We start from the raw sequence: 15,975 nt of genomic DNA on the forward strand, positions 1-15,975 counted from the left end.
TGCGCTCACTCTGTTCCTTTGTTACAGGCAGAATCACATTATCAAATAACTGGGAGCCAATTTGATAGCCTTTAAACATTCCTAGAACTGTGTCCACTGTATACATTACGGGAGCAAGTCTTTCGGATTTGCTACCCAGACTTCTGATATAAGCAATAGCTAGAACCAAGCAAAAAATCTTTTGAAATCACTGAAGCTTGAACCTGATGAAATTAAGGTGAAAAAAACCAGAGGAAATATATAATTTAATTGATTTTTCTACAGTAAAAGCAGGTTTTCATTATCTTGGGTATTTTTTCCCCTGGGTTTGTCACTTATAGTCAAATACATAGTGTTTATTCAACACAAAGGAAGCCATGATATTATGAGCATATTAAATTTTCAAGACATGAGAGAAATTGAGAAAAGGCAAGAAATTCAATGGAGAAGGTTTTTACTCTGAATTTTCTGAATCCAAAGGAGCTGACAAACCCCCATTGACATTTAAGGGGACCATGAGCAACAATCTTTCTAATTAAAGGAAGCCTTAATGTGGAATTCTTAAACTTTTGCCAGTTTTGTCTGAAACTGGTTTTACTATTACCACTTGTCATGTAGAGAACCAAAACAAAACAGCATTTCAAAATTTACTTTGAGGATGCCTTGGTCTTTGCAGGTGTCATGTAGTTACAGCTGCAAACCTGGCAACAGCAGCACAGTCCTTAGCCCCCTCATTCATGGCTCCAGCTTCTCAAAGAAGGGGAGGAGGATGTACTGAGGAAGTTTGCATTACACTGTCAGAAGCAACAGAATTTGAATTCTGTGGCTCAGCTTTCATCCTTTTTCTTGGAAAGATGCATTTCAATCTTATTTGGCATCTCTCTGCAGATGGAATATGACCATAACACTGCAAGTCAGAAAGTTTTCAAATAGATGGTGGGTGAGAAAGGGCAGCAGGCTTGAAATAGTTAAATGAAGTGGGTATGCCAAACTAAGATTAAAGCCATAGAAGAAGGTCCTTGCATGCTGTGTTACCTCTGAATCTGCATATCTTACATGTGACCGTAGCCTGCACATGAACATATAGAGCTGGTTAACTTCGTAAAAAGAAAAAAAGAAAGGAAAAAAAAAAAAGTGCTGTTGCTCAGAAATGTGTAACTACTTCTGCTGATAAAATAAAGGAAGTTTCGCCTACACAGATGCAACCTGAAGTCAATCTTATGTCCAACTTTTCAGCTCTTCTGAAAGGAGATGTCTATATTTTATTAACAGAAGGACTGTCAGCCCTCTTTGCCAGCACAAGCATAATGAAGGACTGTTGCGATAATCAAGAAATCAGTTGCTGCAGCAGTCTTTTGGTCTTGATATCAACCTGAAACAGTGTTAACCTGTCAATCATTTACTAGCAATTTTTTTGTAGGATGTAGAAGTTATCTAAGCAGTGATTTGGGAGGTTCTGGATTGAAATCCCTGTGGCCATTTCAGCCTATTTGTTATATTTTCATCAGCACTGTCAGTGAGGAAAAAACCAGTGTGCTGTAAGCTTTCATGCCTGTTATTGAATGAGAAAAACTGTCCTGGGCTTTCTGTAGCCCATACTGCTGTATTGACTGGTCATGCTTAAAATTCAATTGGTATTTGACTTGGAAAGCAAACACCTTGCATCTACTGGCATGACATTTGGTGGTCTGTGGCTTAAATTGATGTGTTCTTTGGGATCTAAAAGTTTGTGCTAATACAATGCAATTTTTCTTTTGTCAGGCATTAACAATGATACTTGATGATGGCTTGTGAAGATAATAAAAATGTTTTTCAGAGAATGGTACCAGTCAGCTTGTCCAGATGCTATGCTCAAGTAAATGTGATAATAGTGGCACATGACTAAACAATAACCGTAAACATTTGACTTAGGCTGTCATTCGAGGGGTTAGCAATCATGGTAGTATCCATAGTGGAAGGTAACATTACACGTCATGCATTCTGACAGATATTCTTTTCTTTTTTTAATTTCTTTTTATGTTCTCACTACACCATTGTAATGTCAACAGCTCGCCCTGTTGGTAAGTAACCATCCTTCTATCCATTTTAGCATGGCTTCATGCAATGCTTCATCTTTCATTTGCAACAGCATTAACTGGCTGAAATTAGCAGCCAGTGCTTAATAGTTTTAACTGTTTAACACCAGGCAAGTGATTTTGACTGACAATGTGCTATTTCTGAACTTTGTATTTTCTGCTGTGTCATGTATAAATGCATTTGCCAAATCACCAACAAACACCAATCAGCAAAACAGGGTGGGTGTGATGATACTGAGCCAAAATCACTCATTCAGATGTTTTTAACAGTCTATTTAAGGGCCCGGTATAAAAGCCATTGAAATCAACAGAAAGGATTGCATTGACTTCGGTGAGCTTCTACCAGGCCCTAAATGATCAGCTCATTATGCTTTTGTTGCATAGCAGTAAAAGCACAGGCTTTGCATGTCCCGTCTTTCTTGTACCTTTCAAAGAGTTTTGAAATGAAGTAGTCCTGAAATTGAAGAGGGGATGGAGTAGATTTCCGTGCTTCTTAAGAAAGTTTTCATCATGGATTTTTGCCCTTGGGTCATCATGGAGTGCGTTTTGGAATGCACTGTATAGGATGCAGACTGTTTTGAGTAACAAGTCCAGATGAACGTGACCTCTGGATTTTTAATTCCCACACTGAAAATTTGATTTTTTTTCCTATGCCTTTGAAATTACTTCTAAAAATTTATAAACAAACATATAAAAATGCATATAAAAAAAGCATAATGAAAAATTTGCAACTGTCAGCAGCTGAAATTCACTTTTGGTGTTCAGAAGTATCCTGAACATATTATTTCATTTTCTTTCACGGATGTTTACTCTGTGCCTGTATGGTTTTTCTAAATAATTTAACCAGTTGCATTGCTCCTCTGATTTTGGTAGTTTCTGTTTAGATGTATCTTTTAGAATAATAATATAGTTACTCTGATTTTTTTTTTGGATTAGTGTGAAAAAGTACTGGTGTTTATGAAGATTGGTGAGGGGTTTGGTCTTTATTTAGTCAAAACTTTTCTTAGGTATGTGTTTGACTAAAGTCTGTGAGTTTAAACGTCTCAGCTTTTCACTGTTATGAGTTTGGAGGAAGAAAGGTTGGAATAATTTAAAGATAAAATCCAGGTTAGACATCTGTTTCCAGAACTAAGGTGATCCCATGCCTATTAACTTGCTTAAACTAGCATGTGTAGAGCCAAGCCAAGTACCTCCACAGTCATGGCATGGCTTATCCTGGAGAATTCCCTGTGCAGAATGAAATTCACTGTTCTCCATTTGGGATTTTGATAGCAAGCTTTCAACCTCAGCCACTACTGTAATACTTTAGCATTAAGCTAGTACTCACAAAATTAATTCCCAGGAGTTGTAACAGTGTAAACTGGAGTAAACTTGTAAGAAATTTTTTCCTTTGCTTAGAAAATACATGATGAATTTAGTATGCTTCTAATGTAAATCTCATGTTAGAAAGAGTGGAGGTTTATGGTTGCTTCTTCATTCACTAAGAAAATGCTACAAGATTAAAAGAATTTTGCTTCTAGATGTTTTTCTCACTTTGCTCACTCTTATAAGAAAAGCAAGGGAAAAAAATCACAAAGTAGAGACTGTTTGAGGTTCTGTGAAAGCCACATAAAATACATGACTGGAGAATCACAGGAAAATTATAGGTTTCAGCAGTGCTGATGGTGTCTCATTTCAGAACACTTGATTCTGTTTTAAGACTTTTCAGGCCATTCAGTCATCCATAATTCTATGTCCAAGCTTCTACAGAAGCTGTTGGTCTCAAGTTACTTTTAATCCAGGTATATGATCCCCTTGTGTGACCACACTGTGGTCGAATTGGTGTATTCCTTGCCTACTGTATTTTATTTTGTTGCAAGTGAACATTTGGTGCAAAGAAAATTCTTCCTTTACATGATTTATTCAGGAAACATAAATTAGAATGGTTGACCTTAAAATAATTATTATATGGGCATAATCAAATTATTTATTTTAGTGATTATCTTTGTGAATTGTGAAAAGATTGTTAAGTAAATCTGCCCAACCCCAAAGATATTTAACATACGGAAGTCCCATACAAGTGTATATGTAGTGATTGCTGTGTAAAGCAGATCAGTTTCTTTAGATCACTTTTATCTGATCCTGTACCCGTAGAAAAGGCAATGCTGTCCTTATGGTAGTGTATACATTTATTGTTTTTTGCTTAAGGACCTGAAATGAAAGGGATTTCTACAGCTCATATCTGTTTCATTCAAGAGTAGGCAAAGCAGGCAGCTACCTCTCCTGTTCTTTGAAAATTTAAAGCCCGGTAAGGCAAAACAAAGTAACTTCATTCCCTACAATCAGTTCCTCTCCAAGAAGTCCAAGTGATCTTCTGTTAAAATTGTTATTTGACAAGAATAGTGAGTCAAATCTTGTAGCATTTTTTTGTTCAGGAATTTAGCTGGAATGCAGAACAAAAATACCTCTCCTTACAGAAAGGAAGCTAAAGCAAATGCTACTTAATATTATTAAGCTCACAGCTCTCTAGGAGGGTGGCGTTTTAACAGAAGAATATTTATATATTTATGTATATGTTAAACTTCAGGAAAACACTTTAAAAATTTATATTCTTTTGTGACATCTGAGAATTATCTAAATACCTCTACCTTTCGTCACTCCAATTCAAAGCAGGCATGTTTTGTCTTTACTGTGTTTTAAACAAGACCAAACCATTTTCTTTCAATGGCTTCTCACTGAAGAATAGAGGAATGCATTTTTAATGTTCAAGGATTTCAGTTATTTTTGCAAATGGACGCATTTTCATTCCCTATTCAGTTTTTGCCTGTTTCAAATATTTATATTCTGCTAGTTGTGAAAATTTTCTTTAAATTTCAGCTTGAGTGGAAAATTCCAAAGTGGGATTACCAATGACCATGTATGGTTCAAGCAGTTATTAACGTATGTTATATACTACATAGACGAAATGAGGTATCGTTCCGCTCGAGGAGGATGGCAGCTGGTGAATTTAACAGCTCTTTGCCAGATTACTCATCGTGTTTGGATTTGCTGCTAGGAATAAATGTGTTGCCCATTTCTAAATAGATGTTCTCTTATTTATAACCTTTTGAAAAGATTTCAGACAGGATTTACAATAGATGGGTTTAGGAAACAAGATGTTTATACCTATTTAGACCATTTCTATCGTTATTTCACTCATTAGATTTTCCAGATGAGCAAGTTAGTATTTTCTCTCTTTTGCATTCTGCTGTATTTCTTATGGCAGTTGGGCAGGCGAATAGCTTCTAAAATAAGCATTAAAACTGGGAGAAGCCCAAAAGTTTCATATAGTCCCACTGAAAGTAACACTGCCCCTCTTCAAAAGCAGTTGCTGTACTGCTTTGAGATGGAGGACGTAAAGTTGAAATAGAAGATCCATGAAGATTTGTCTGATGTTTCAGTTACTTTTTTACTAATAATCCAAAAAGTCATTCAGATGACAGAGTACTCAGTTTCAATTTAAGTGAAAATACAGTTCTTTGCACATCAGTTGCCTTGCAGTAAGTCAAGTTTACTTAATTTATTGTCATATGCTATGACTCATCTTCCCAGAAAGAAGTGACATGCAGCAAATAACAGATACTTTTGCCACCTGTATAGAAATTAAGTATTTGAAATTAACTAAGGAAGTAAAGGGACAACAACCAAGTTACAAAAACTTCACTTCCCTACCATGTTAGAGAAGAGAGAAACAGATAAGACATCTGCCACGAATTTTCAAAATTTCATCTTAACTAAATATTATCTATTCACATTTAAATGCAATGTGACTGTATGATGCATTTCACTCTGCTCTGGGAAGTTTTCATGACATAAATCAGCCTGGCATGACTTAATGGTCTATTAACAGTGGTGCAGCATGAAACATAAAATAGAAAGGGCTGTATTTTAAACAAAGTTGTATTAGGTGTTATGACTAGAAATTATACTGTTCAGATGGTTCAGATTGGTAAGTGAGAAAGAGCTCTTTATTTTTCTCCACTCTGACTCTTGCAAGGAAAATCTATATAGAGTGAATGCTTTTATTTTTAGTGTATTCATGACTATATCACCTTCACTTGAGACACTGAGGATTTATAAAATATCAGTAATGGCAATTGGTGTTTGACAGAAGAGATGAGGTCATGCTTGGCTCTATGGTGCCATCTTTCAGTGGCAGAAATCTCAAATCTATATCAAAATATGGTGTGTCGTCTGTGCTTGCTGCTACCACCTACAGAACTTTTCAGACGAGTGTAAGGACACTAGTGGACGTTAGGGTTTTTGGATTTGTTTCTTCCTTTGAGTGAACAAGTAATGCAAATTCTTTTTTTAAAAATAGGTAATTTCTTCAGATTAAAGAGAAAAACTTGCCATTGAATGAAGTTCAGATTTCTTTCTACACCACTAAGAGATTAAAAAATTTAGCAGACTTGCTCTGACATTTCTTAGTATTTTAAAGACCAGTCTAAAAATCCTCAGGTCCTTACCATTTCTACTTTGGCGAAAGTCCACTAGCTGAACTTAAGCTTGAATCCTACTATGACTTCAGATATCATAGGAATATAACATTTCCAACAAGAATGGCTCTGCAAGTGGCCGCAGAGCACATTAACCACCAAGCATTTAAGTGCTGGTCCACAAAACTGGGCTTCCTTTCCAGCTGCTTCAAATCTTCTTGGGTATGCCAGATAGTGATCAGAACAGAAACACAGAAGACCTGATAGGGGATTCTTTTTCAATGATAAGTGTGAAAGATGGCAGTATATGTACTTGAAGTTTTAGTATGTCATCCTGTGACATCCTGGTTCATTCCACTATGGCACCCAGTATGTGTGCCAGTACTCACACTGCTTCTCTTAGAGAAAACCCAGCTATAGCAAGTGCAGGAAGTGATCAAGCCTCTTTGTTTTTTTAATATTTTTTTTTATTATTGCTGAACTCTAGCTTGGGAAAGTTTTAAGAAATGCAATGTATAAAACTTTTTTAATTTTGCTGAAGCATGCTCAAATCAGTGGGAACTTTTTCTTACTTGAGTGGATTCTGAGTCTCTCCATAAGTCTTTGAAAACTGCAGTATGAGAAAGGCCTTTTCTAAAAGGAGAAATCACATTTCCTTCAAGAGGAACGTGGAAATAAGTACATTATTCCATTTACTTTTCCCTTCACCTTCTTTGCACAGTTACTGCTACCCCCATTACAGTTTGGATATGATCTCAGTATTATTTAACAGCGAAACTATTGTCTGCCCCATTCCTTAAATGCTGGCATTGTCAGTCAGCATATTTTTTTTTTCTCACTCCTTTTCCTCTCTTCACTTAACAGTGGCTCAAACTGAGCACATTATCTTCTCTCAGCCTTTTTTATTCTCAAGGGTAAACAAACCAAGAACTTGTCATCTTTCTCACTGTAGATGTAGCCTATTACCCTGTCCAGGCTCTTTCCTCATCATCTCCTTAGCTCTTTTCTTCAGCATGTGAATTCATGGTTTTTTGAAGGAGATAGCCAGATTACACTTATTATTTTGATGAAATCTTACTGTATCAGCCAGGGGTATGCTTCTCTCTTTTAAACACATTACCAGCAAACCCTCCTGCTATCTCCCATGACAAAAGGAATCATGGCAAGTTACATGTCTTTTTGTTGGCATGATTTGTTTTGTTTGCTAAACTTAAAGATGGCATAGTAGCATAAGCCGTCCCCTAATGATACAGTTTATATTAGCAAGTGAGCTAAAGTGTTAAGAATTCAGGAAAGCACATCTTTTCTATCTGGCCTGAGCAAAACTTAGACCCTAAATCTCGGACACTTGAGGAAAAAGAAAAGAAAAAAACCCAACAACCTTTGTCTAGGTTAGAGAAAGTCCTGAGTAATATAAGTTATTGGGCAGACAAAATCAGTGCTACCTATTCTTAGATGCACCAAAACTACGTGAAGGACTTTCTGGAAGGGATTTTCCAAGAACATCAGTAAGGTGCAGGAGCCGCTTAAAACAGGTGAATGAACAAGATACAATAACATAGAGATGTATGATTAAACAAGAGCAGGCTACAGTCTAGTGCTGAGATGAAATTCAGACCAGATATTTAAAATTAATATTTAAATGCATTGTAAACCAAACAGGAGGAGGGGGGCAGGAAGAGTGCTGCTGCTGAACTCAGAGCACTGGAAATGGGGATGGGGGAGAGATGCCATTCTTTTCTGCTGTGCAGGATTCTTTTATAATTATTCTCACGATTTTGTTTATTGACATTAGTCCTAGGGAAGAAGGAAGATCAAATCATTGGTAGTATTTTTTTTCTTCTGTTTGTGCTTCAACTTTTATTATAAAAATGATAAATGCAGATTTGGCAGTTATGCTAATTGAAATTGCAAACTTTTAACATAAGTCAAACCTGCTTTTTCATTATTGTTTACCTCACATCTCTTTTTTCCACATGCAGATTTATACCACATCTTTCTTTTAGGTCATCCAGGGATAAAAGAGAGATTTTTATGTGTCAAAATATAAAGGACAGTTAGTGTTTTTTATTTATTGATTCTTTAGATTTCTTTCACCTCTTGCAAGGAAAGAAAAAAAATGCTTATGCTTCCATGCTTTCAGAGATTATCTGCTTCAGTGTTTCAGAACAACTGAAGGAACAAAATGTTGTTATATGTGACATTCAGAACCTGAATTTAAATTGAAGATTAGAACAATTAGTCTAGGTACGAAGGAAGACTTAGCATTCTCAAATGGTTGCAGTGTGATCTTTACACACTGTTGTGTTTTTACATGGCTCATCTGAAAACAGCAAACAAAACAAAACAAAACAAAAGGAATGTCTCACTTTCCATGATATGGGAGCAGCCTGAAGGACATTTACAGCAGAACTGGTCTTGCTAATAAACCTGCTGAAACCTCACCTCCCCCTGCTCTCTATCTCAGCCCCATTGTAGCCTGGCTTCTCTCCCCCAGTGCTTCCTTTCATTCACCCTGCTAAAAGTTCTCCCTGCTTGCCTCTTGTGCTTCTGATTTTGTGTATTCGATTTATTGGTGCAGGACGTATAAGAATTTTGAAGCAGTGTCAATGTTAAAGATGGTATCCAAACTATGGATTACTGATATTCCCCTAGGCTATGGGAAGCTGCTTTTCAGAAGAATCCAAACCAAGTACCTACTTCGCCACCTCCACCTGTGTCATTTTCATATAACATCATGGGTCTAGTGAAGGGCTTCATAAATCACTGATCCCCACAACCTACCCTCATTTTTATTGGCGGAACCCTCCATGTAAAGAAGAAATCATGGAAGGAAGAGAACACTCTAAATGAACAAAGAAGAGAACATTGTTAAAGGAAAAACAAAATGTCCACAAAATAAGATCTATGCACTTGCTTCAAAGTCCAACTGCATTCGTACATATTAGGGAATAGTTACAGGATCCTGTGCTAACCTGATATTCATGGCAGAGTCAAAAAGGAGACTCATTTCCCAGGCAACTCTGTTGTAGCTCATGTGCTAAAAGGTTACTCCCTTCCCTGTCTGTGAATACACCTAATCACTGGACCATACCGTAAGACTGAGAAGTCTTCACTTTAAAGAAAATGACCATCTGTAACTTCCATTAGTTTATTCCTGATAAGAATTATCTGAATTAATAATAGGCCTAAGCTGTCATCCTCTCAGACGTCTCTAATGGCTCCTGTGTCAGAGGCTACACCCTTGATTTATCATTGGTCATAGTTAATAGTGCACTAATAACTTTGTGTCCTAAGAACCACACATCACTTTCACTCCCCATTAAGAAGATCTGAACTTCTGAGGAAAGAACTGTTGACTCAGCCCAGGTTTCCAGTGTATGAGCTGGACATATTTTCTGTTTTCCTCTATCTGCTCCATCAGCAATAGTAGCCTTGTAAAACATCTTTCAAAATGCCTAGACTTTTATGTCTGCACTTTTTGGCAGCTCATGCCATGCAAAGGGCAAATGTTGCTACAGCAAGGTATGTAAGTAGGGCCTTACAGGTTTTTTCTACATTTGTATCACAAAAGCATCCAAAAGTCCAGTATCTACCAGGACTTCTAGGCTGATTTAACCAGTGGCACACAAAGGTGGGGCTGAAATGGCCACATAAATATTGTCACTGCAGTAAGGGTTTGAGAGGAGCATAGAGATACCCAGTTTCAAGTCTTTGAAGTCACCCTGACTCTTGCTTCCAGGCAAAGCTACTGAGTATTGTACCAGGTGTAACTTTGATTGTTCAAAGGATTATTATGAAATTAATTTATTACTGCTAATGCACAATGCTGAAAAAGACTGTAGGAGGGAATATTAGCTTGGTTTACTGTTTCTTCTGTGCTAGAAGCAGAACAGAGTCTTACAGAATCTTGGTGCTTTACCAGCCAGTGTGTTTCTACTTGTTCCTCAAAGCTTTTTCCCCTGTCAGTGAACATTATCGGAGTTTTCTAAGAACATTTGCAAATCAGCATCTTTCCCCTTGCCCTCTTTGAACAAGTCACAAAAATATGTTCATGGATAATAAACAATTCCAGTTTAAAATGAAGCACTAATCTTTATCACTTTAGCTTGCCTAAGTAATCTACACAATGAATTTCATTTGCAGTTCACTATCATCTGAAATTAGGTGTAATTAAAGGTTGTCAAATCTGTAATTTAAGCCCTTTAAAATTTGTTGCTGTCACTCTTTCCCTGTAATATATTATTTTGATCCAAAGACCACATAAGCCAATAGCAGAATTTCTACCAGCTTCAGTGAGCTTTAAATAAAGTCTCATATGCTATGGTATAGGAGGACATTTTATCTAAGTGCATGTAATTAAAAGATTAGTAAAATTTTCATTATCTGAAAATTGTTTTAATTATGTAAAATGAGTTTGGTCTCATAGTTGCTGCCTTAGGTAATTGAAGATGTTTAGAAAAACCTCAAGTAACACCAATAAAAATCCCACTGATATTAGTTGCTGTGCTTACAGTTCCATTTCTGCTTGTGGTAGCAATACTGAACTAAAACTTGCTACAATACCTACTTTTAATTAAAATCACAACAATATAATGTATGAACCCCAGGGCCCCTGGGCTGGGGGAGGTGCTGTGAACAAGATAATAAAATTCCCTTAGGATCATGGAATTCAATGTGAACCACAACTCACAAGATCAGCTTAGAGAACTGAGTCACTGGAAGAAAATGTTGCTAGTATTTGATACGGGATCAGTTTACTTTTTGCTATAAATCCACATTTTTCTGTGGTAATTTTCCCCTACTGAGTCTTCTGCCACATTTCTTATCAGGTGACAGAGTTCACCTAGAGGGGATGAACTCACTTTCTCAGTCAAGCTTCTCCACATCAGCATCTTTATCAGCTCCTGGTGACTCAGCATAACCTTTAATGTTCAGTGACACTACAGGGAAAGAACTGAATGCAATCCAGCCAGATTAGAGAGTCTGTTAATTATTAAGATTGGAGAAGATTTGAGAAATCCCTTTGAAATAATTTGCGGTATCTGCTGCTGCTTTTTTTTTTTTAATAAAAAAACCAAAAGCTCTTTAGCACTTGAGCAGAGGCTACCTTCATATACATTTATTAATCGAATAGAGGATCCATTCAGTCATGCATAAAACAACATCTAGAAAGAGTGCAACAGAATGCGTTCTGTTTTTGAACAACATAACTAATGCTCACTGCTGCTTATGCTTTTCTATCTCCATTTTAATTCTTGCAGTAGAATACTGTTCTGTGCTGTAAAACCAGTTCTGAACATGATGTGATTAACCTTAGGGTCCCCCCATCCCCTCATCTTAAAGCCCCCTTGTACATGGCCTATGCTTTCTATTCATGTTCAACCATCTGATTTCCATATCATCCCGCTCAGCCTCACAAGCGGCTATTAGCATAACAGAGCTTTAGCGTGACATTGATTGAAGCCAGCGCTTGCTGAATGCAGTATCAAAGCATAATTTGCCAGAAATCAAATCTAATTTACTGTGTACTATTTAAATTTCTTAAAAAAAAAAAAAAAAAAAGAAAAAGAAAAAAGAAAATAAGTTTCTATAGAAGTATACTAGGCCTATGGCCTTAATTGTTCTTTTTTCATATTTTTGCCTAGTTCCCTGGAATCCAAGCAATATATTTCCTTTTAGAGCCATTGTCTTTGACTTTCAAATGTCAATTAAGCAAGAGTTTTTCCACTCTGTTTATTCCAATCCAGTTAATGTTACATCTGAAACAGTAAAGGGTAATAGTCTGATAGGCACAACACTCGGTTTGCTGCATCATAACAGCTTTTTTCAATGGATTCTTCTAATGACCTTAATGTTTAGTTTGAATTAAGCATTAAAGAACTACATAACTTTAACAGCGAAGCATATTAAGCCTTCTGTTATTCCTTTAACTGTACCTTTTCAGAATGTTTAAAAAATTCACCTGCTTGGAGAGAAGCAATATTGGCTTATATTAGCTTTTGTCCAACATTCCACTGAAGCTGGGCTTTGAGCAAGTCATGATCTCAGTTAACCTTTCTGCAAAATGGGAGTGATAATATTTATCTATCTTTATACACAGCATCTATAAATGAAGATAATGAGCTCTCTTTTTAGGAAATTTGAAAAGCCCAAGTGCTTATTTTGTCAAAGAAGCTTTGCTGTCCCTGAGCAGGGTCACGTTGCATTCTCTGGGGATAATGGCAGCCTTACTGCTCTGCTCTGGTGCTTACACTTGACCAAGAGTTACCCCTGCAATTATTAACTGTTACTTTCAGTTTTCAATTTCCATTATTCAACAAGAAGTTGACAGATAAAATGATATGGTGAAAGCATTGTTTGAATGCTGTAAACAATGTCATTTTTATCAGAGGTTGTCCATAAGCAAAGCTATAGCTGAATCTGATAACAAACTGGGAAAAAATGGGGGTTTCCTTCATTACAGAACCCTGTCTTTGAATAAATTTAAAAAAACACATGCAAGGTTTTATTTTTCAAAAGTGATTTTTTTCATGTTCTTTAAAATTATGATATTAAATAGGCTGGCTGAAGGACTTGGGTTTGTGCTTTGATTAACATAGTGACCAATAAAACCAGCTGGTTGTGAGATCAAAAGATTATATTTAAATAAAAGCTCCAATTAATTTATTTCTTTTTATAGTGAATTTCTAGTAATTATGGCTGTGGAGAAAAGCTAGAAAAGGTATCCTTGCATAACCATACATCATTTTTAACTGGAGTCTTTTGAAAGTCGAAACTAGCAACTATAAGGCCACAGATCTTCTGTTCACCTAGCGTGACAAATGCTGGAGAGGACTTGGTGTGGGGCACGGAGAGAACAGAGCAGCAGGGTCAGTTCATGCCATTTAGATTATCCAGACTGAGCTACAGCCTTACTTCTTGCCTCTTTTCCTTGTCTCTTTTTGCAAAAGAAAGACATTAAAAAAAAAAAAACCAACAAACAGATCTGCATACATTTCTGTACAGTTAGCAGATTTGCGTCTCTGCTGTCAGCAGGTGTAATCGGAAGTTGGGTCTTGATTGCTCTTCATGCCTAATTAAATAGTTTGTAATTATAATGGTGAAAATGTGGTTTTCTAAAACACTTAAATTCTGTTTACCTAAAAGCTTAGTGCTCCTAAACCATCCCTCTCCACAACCACCAAACCGATAGTGGAATAGAAAAAAATGAATGTCAGGGTATATTTTTACTATTTCTCCCTTCTTCAGCCTGCCCCAAAAGTTAGCTAGTCTTTTGATGACAATATTTGGAGATACTGCTTACATTTGTAAGATATGCCAAATAGTATAAATCCAGTTCCAGTGAATTTCAATATTGAACCAAGACTGGAGGGTTTGCATGTCATGCATAGAAAAGTCATTTGCTTTATAACATCATGCTCAACATAGTTGCTGTTGTCGAGTTTTTTCTCTGAAATCTTCCAGCACTGCTTCTTCCTCACTTTCCTTCTGCACATCGACACCTTTAATCTCCCTTCTTGTTCCCACCAAGCATTGACTCTATTGTCCATCAATACCCCCAGACAAGTCAAACTACACCTCTCTTTTAGAATTTTTTCCCATCTGACTGTGCATCCTGATCCCCTATGTCTGAACACTGTTAATGCCATCTACTTGAAAACATAGCCAGTCCTGGTTCTTTCTTGTTTAACTCAGCTTTCTTCTTTTTTCTTTTCCTTGTCTCTTCCTGATCTCCTGGAATACCTATTTCTTCTTACTCACCACTCACCGCTGCCCACTACCTCTTCAACTCTTGCTTCTTTCTTGTCTTTATACAAGCTGAAATCTGGATCTCCCAAGTTTGTGTTGTTTTACCAACCATTCTTTTTACAGCAAGTTCTCCTTCCCACTCCATTCTTGACCACACTACCCCAAAGAGAAGTGCGGGAGCTCTTGAAATTCTGTCCTTCTGCCATCCAGACCTTCCTCTCCTTTCTCAATCATTTGTAAAAGTCTAGAGGGGTAGACTGAAAAAGGCAGTCTGTATACCCTAATTCACACCTTGCAATGCACGATAGCTCCAGCACAACACGCAGAGCACAACAAGCTCTGTGAAGCATAAAGGGTGTGAGAGTGCTGTTATCTGCCCAGAAAGGTAGGATACATCCAGAGCCGGCATCATAAACACCTGACTGCTTCTCCTTAGCATTTATTGTCATCAGAATTTACTCTAGCATGTATAATTGTAATGTTTCTTTCCTTTGTTGTTTTTTATTATTTTTACAACTGGGGATATCACATACCGATATTGCGGCTCTTTTTGTTGCTGTTGTTGTTTTTGTTTATCTATTAGTTCTGTCTCTACTAATTAATGTTTCTGGTGTTATGTCCTCTGGCATAAAACAAACCTCCATAATGTTGTCTTTTTCCTTCAATATTCCTCATCTCCCCCTTGAAAAATATCCTAAATTTACACCATGATTTTTCTTACATTGTAGCTCCCCCACAGTTTGTGGTGAGACCACGAGACCAGATTGTAGCCCAGGGTCGAACAGTGACTTTTCCTTGTGAAACTAAAGGAAATCCCCAGCCAGCTGTTTTCTGGCAAAAAGAAGGAAGCCAGGTAAGTTGTAAGCATCCTGTAAGTCTTTCAAGCCTTTCTAAATAGTTATATTGTTAATTTTTAAAGAGAATTATTTATATTACCTTTCACAAATTCTTTTAATCTTTCACAGGAATTTGTCTTTTAAACTGTCACTATTCTCTATTGACATTTTTGTTGCTGGTTTGTGTTTTTTTTTAATATAAAATGGTGAAAAACTCAGAGGCCATTTAAGCTGGTGAAACTTGTGCTAGGTACTGTATAAATGTATAGAAAACAACAGTATATATCTTAAAGACTTTTCATTCTGAAGCCCCCAACAAACAGGTGGATGAGACAAACATAGTAGATAAAAAAGGTATGACTCAATTTTTAACTAATCAGAGTCAGTAATTACAGTTCACAACCTGTCTAGACATGATCAAGCAGATATATATCTAGCAAGCTGATTTGCATCGGCATATTCTCATAGTGCATACAGATACAGGTTTTGAACATGCAGATGCTTTCTTCAGTAAAATTGTCTCAGGAAGTTTCCAAATCTCATTTTGCAAATATTTCCCTGATCCTTACTGACATTTTTTGAAAGCAAAACTTCTGATGTAGCATCAATGTTGCCATCAGCCAATACTAAATTCTATAGGTTAATATCTGAATGTCATGCTGTAACATTTTTTTGCTGCTGTTGCTGTACTGGCATGACGTTACAGCAGAAGTCAGGCCTTCTCACTTTCCACATGCAGTTCACGTTAGCATTTTAAATTTGAACACTGTAAACTGTGTGCCATATTCTCTTTTGCACCTGAGAAAAGATTAAAAGGGGTGAATGGATGCCCAAGGACAGTGCCTTCTGCAGCTCCCTGATGAAACCTGTCATGTC

At 36.8% G+C, this 15,975-nt stretch overlaps 1 protein-coding gene across 11 annotated transcripts in view; it reads left to right on the forward strand.

Moving 5' to 3' along the window:
- The window catches only part of ROBO2 (roundabout guidance receptor 2), a 482,707-nt gene that overhangs the window by 360,380 nt on the left and 106,352 nt on the right, over positions 1-15,975 (forward strand). For 8 of the 11 annotated variants that reach the window (XM_056328413.1, XM_056328404.1, XM_056328412.1 and 5 more), the window contains exons 7-8: positions 2,028-2,039; positions 14,992-15,116. In XM_056328413.1, the coding sequence (XP_056184388.1) occupies positions 2,028-2,039; positions 14,992-15,116 (137 nt within the window). The remainder of the gene's footprint in view (positions 1-2,027; positions 2,040-14,991; positions 15,117-15,975) is intronic. The other 3 variants (XM_056328409.1, XM_056328411.1, XM_056328405.1) reach the window with 1 other exon arrangement.

This window comes from Falco biarmicus, chromosome 2 (genome assembly GCF_023638135.1).
Source record: "Falco biarmicus isolate bFalBia1 chromosome 2, bFalBia1.pri, whole genome shotgun sequence".
NCBI lineage: Eukaryota > Metazoa > Chordata > Aves > Falconiformes > Falconidae > Falco > Falco biarmicus.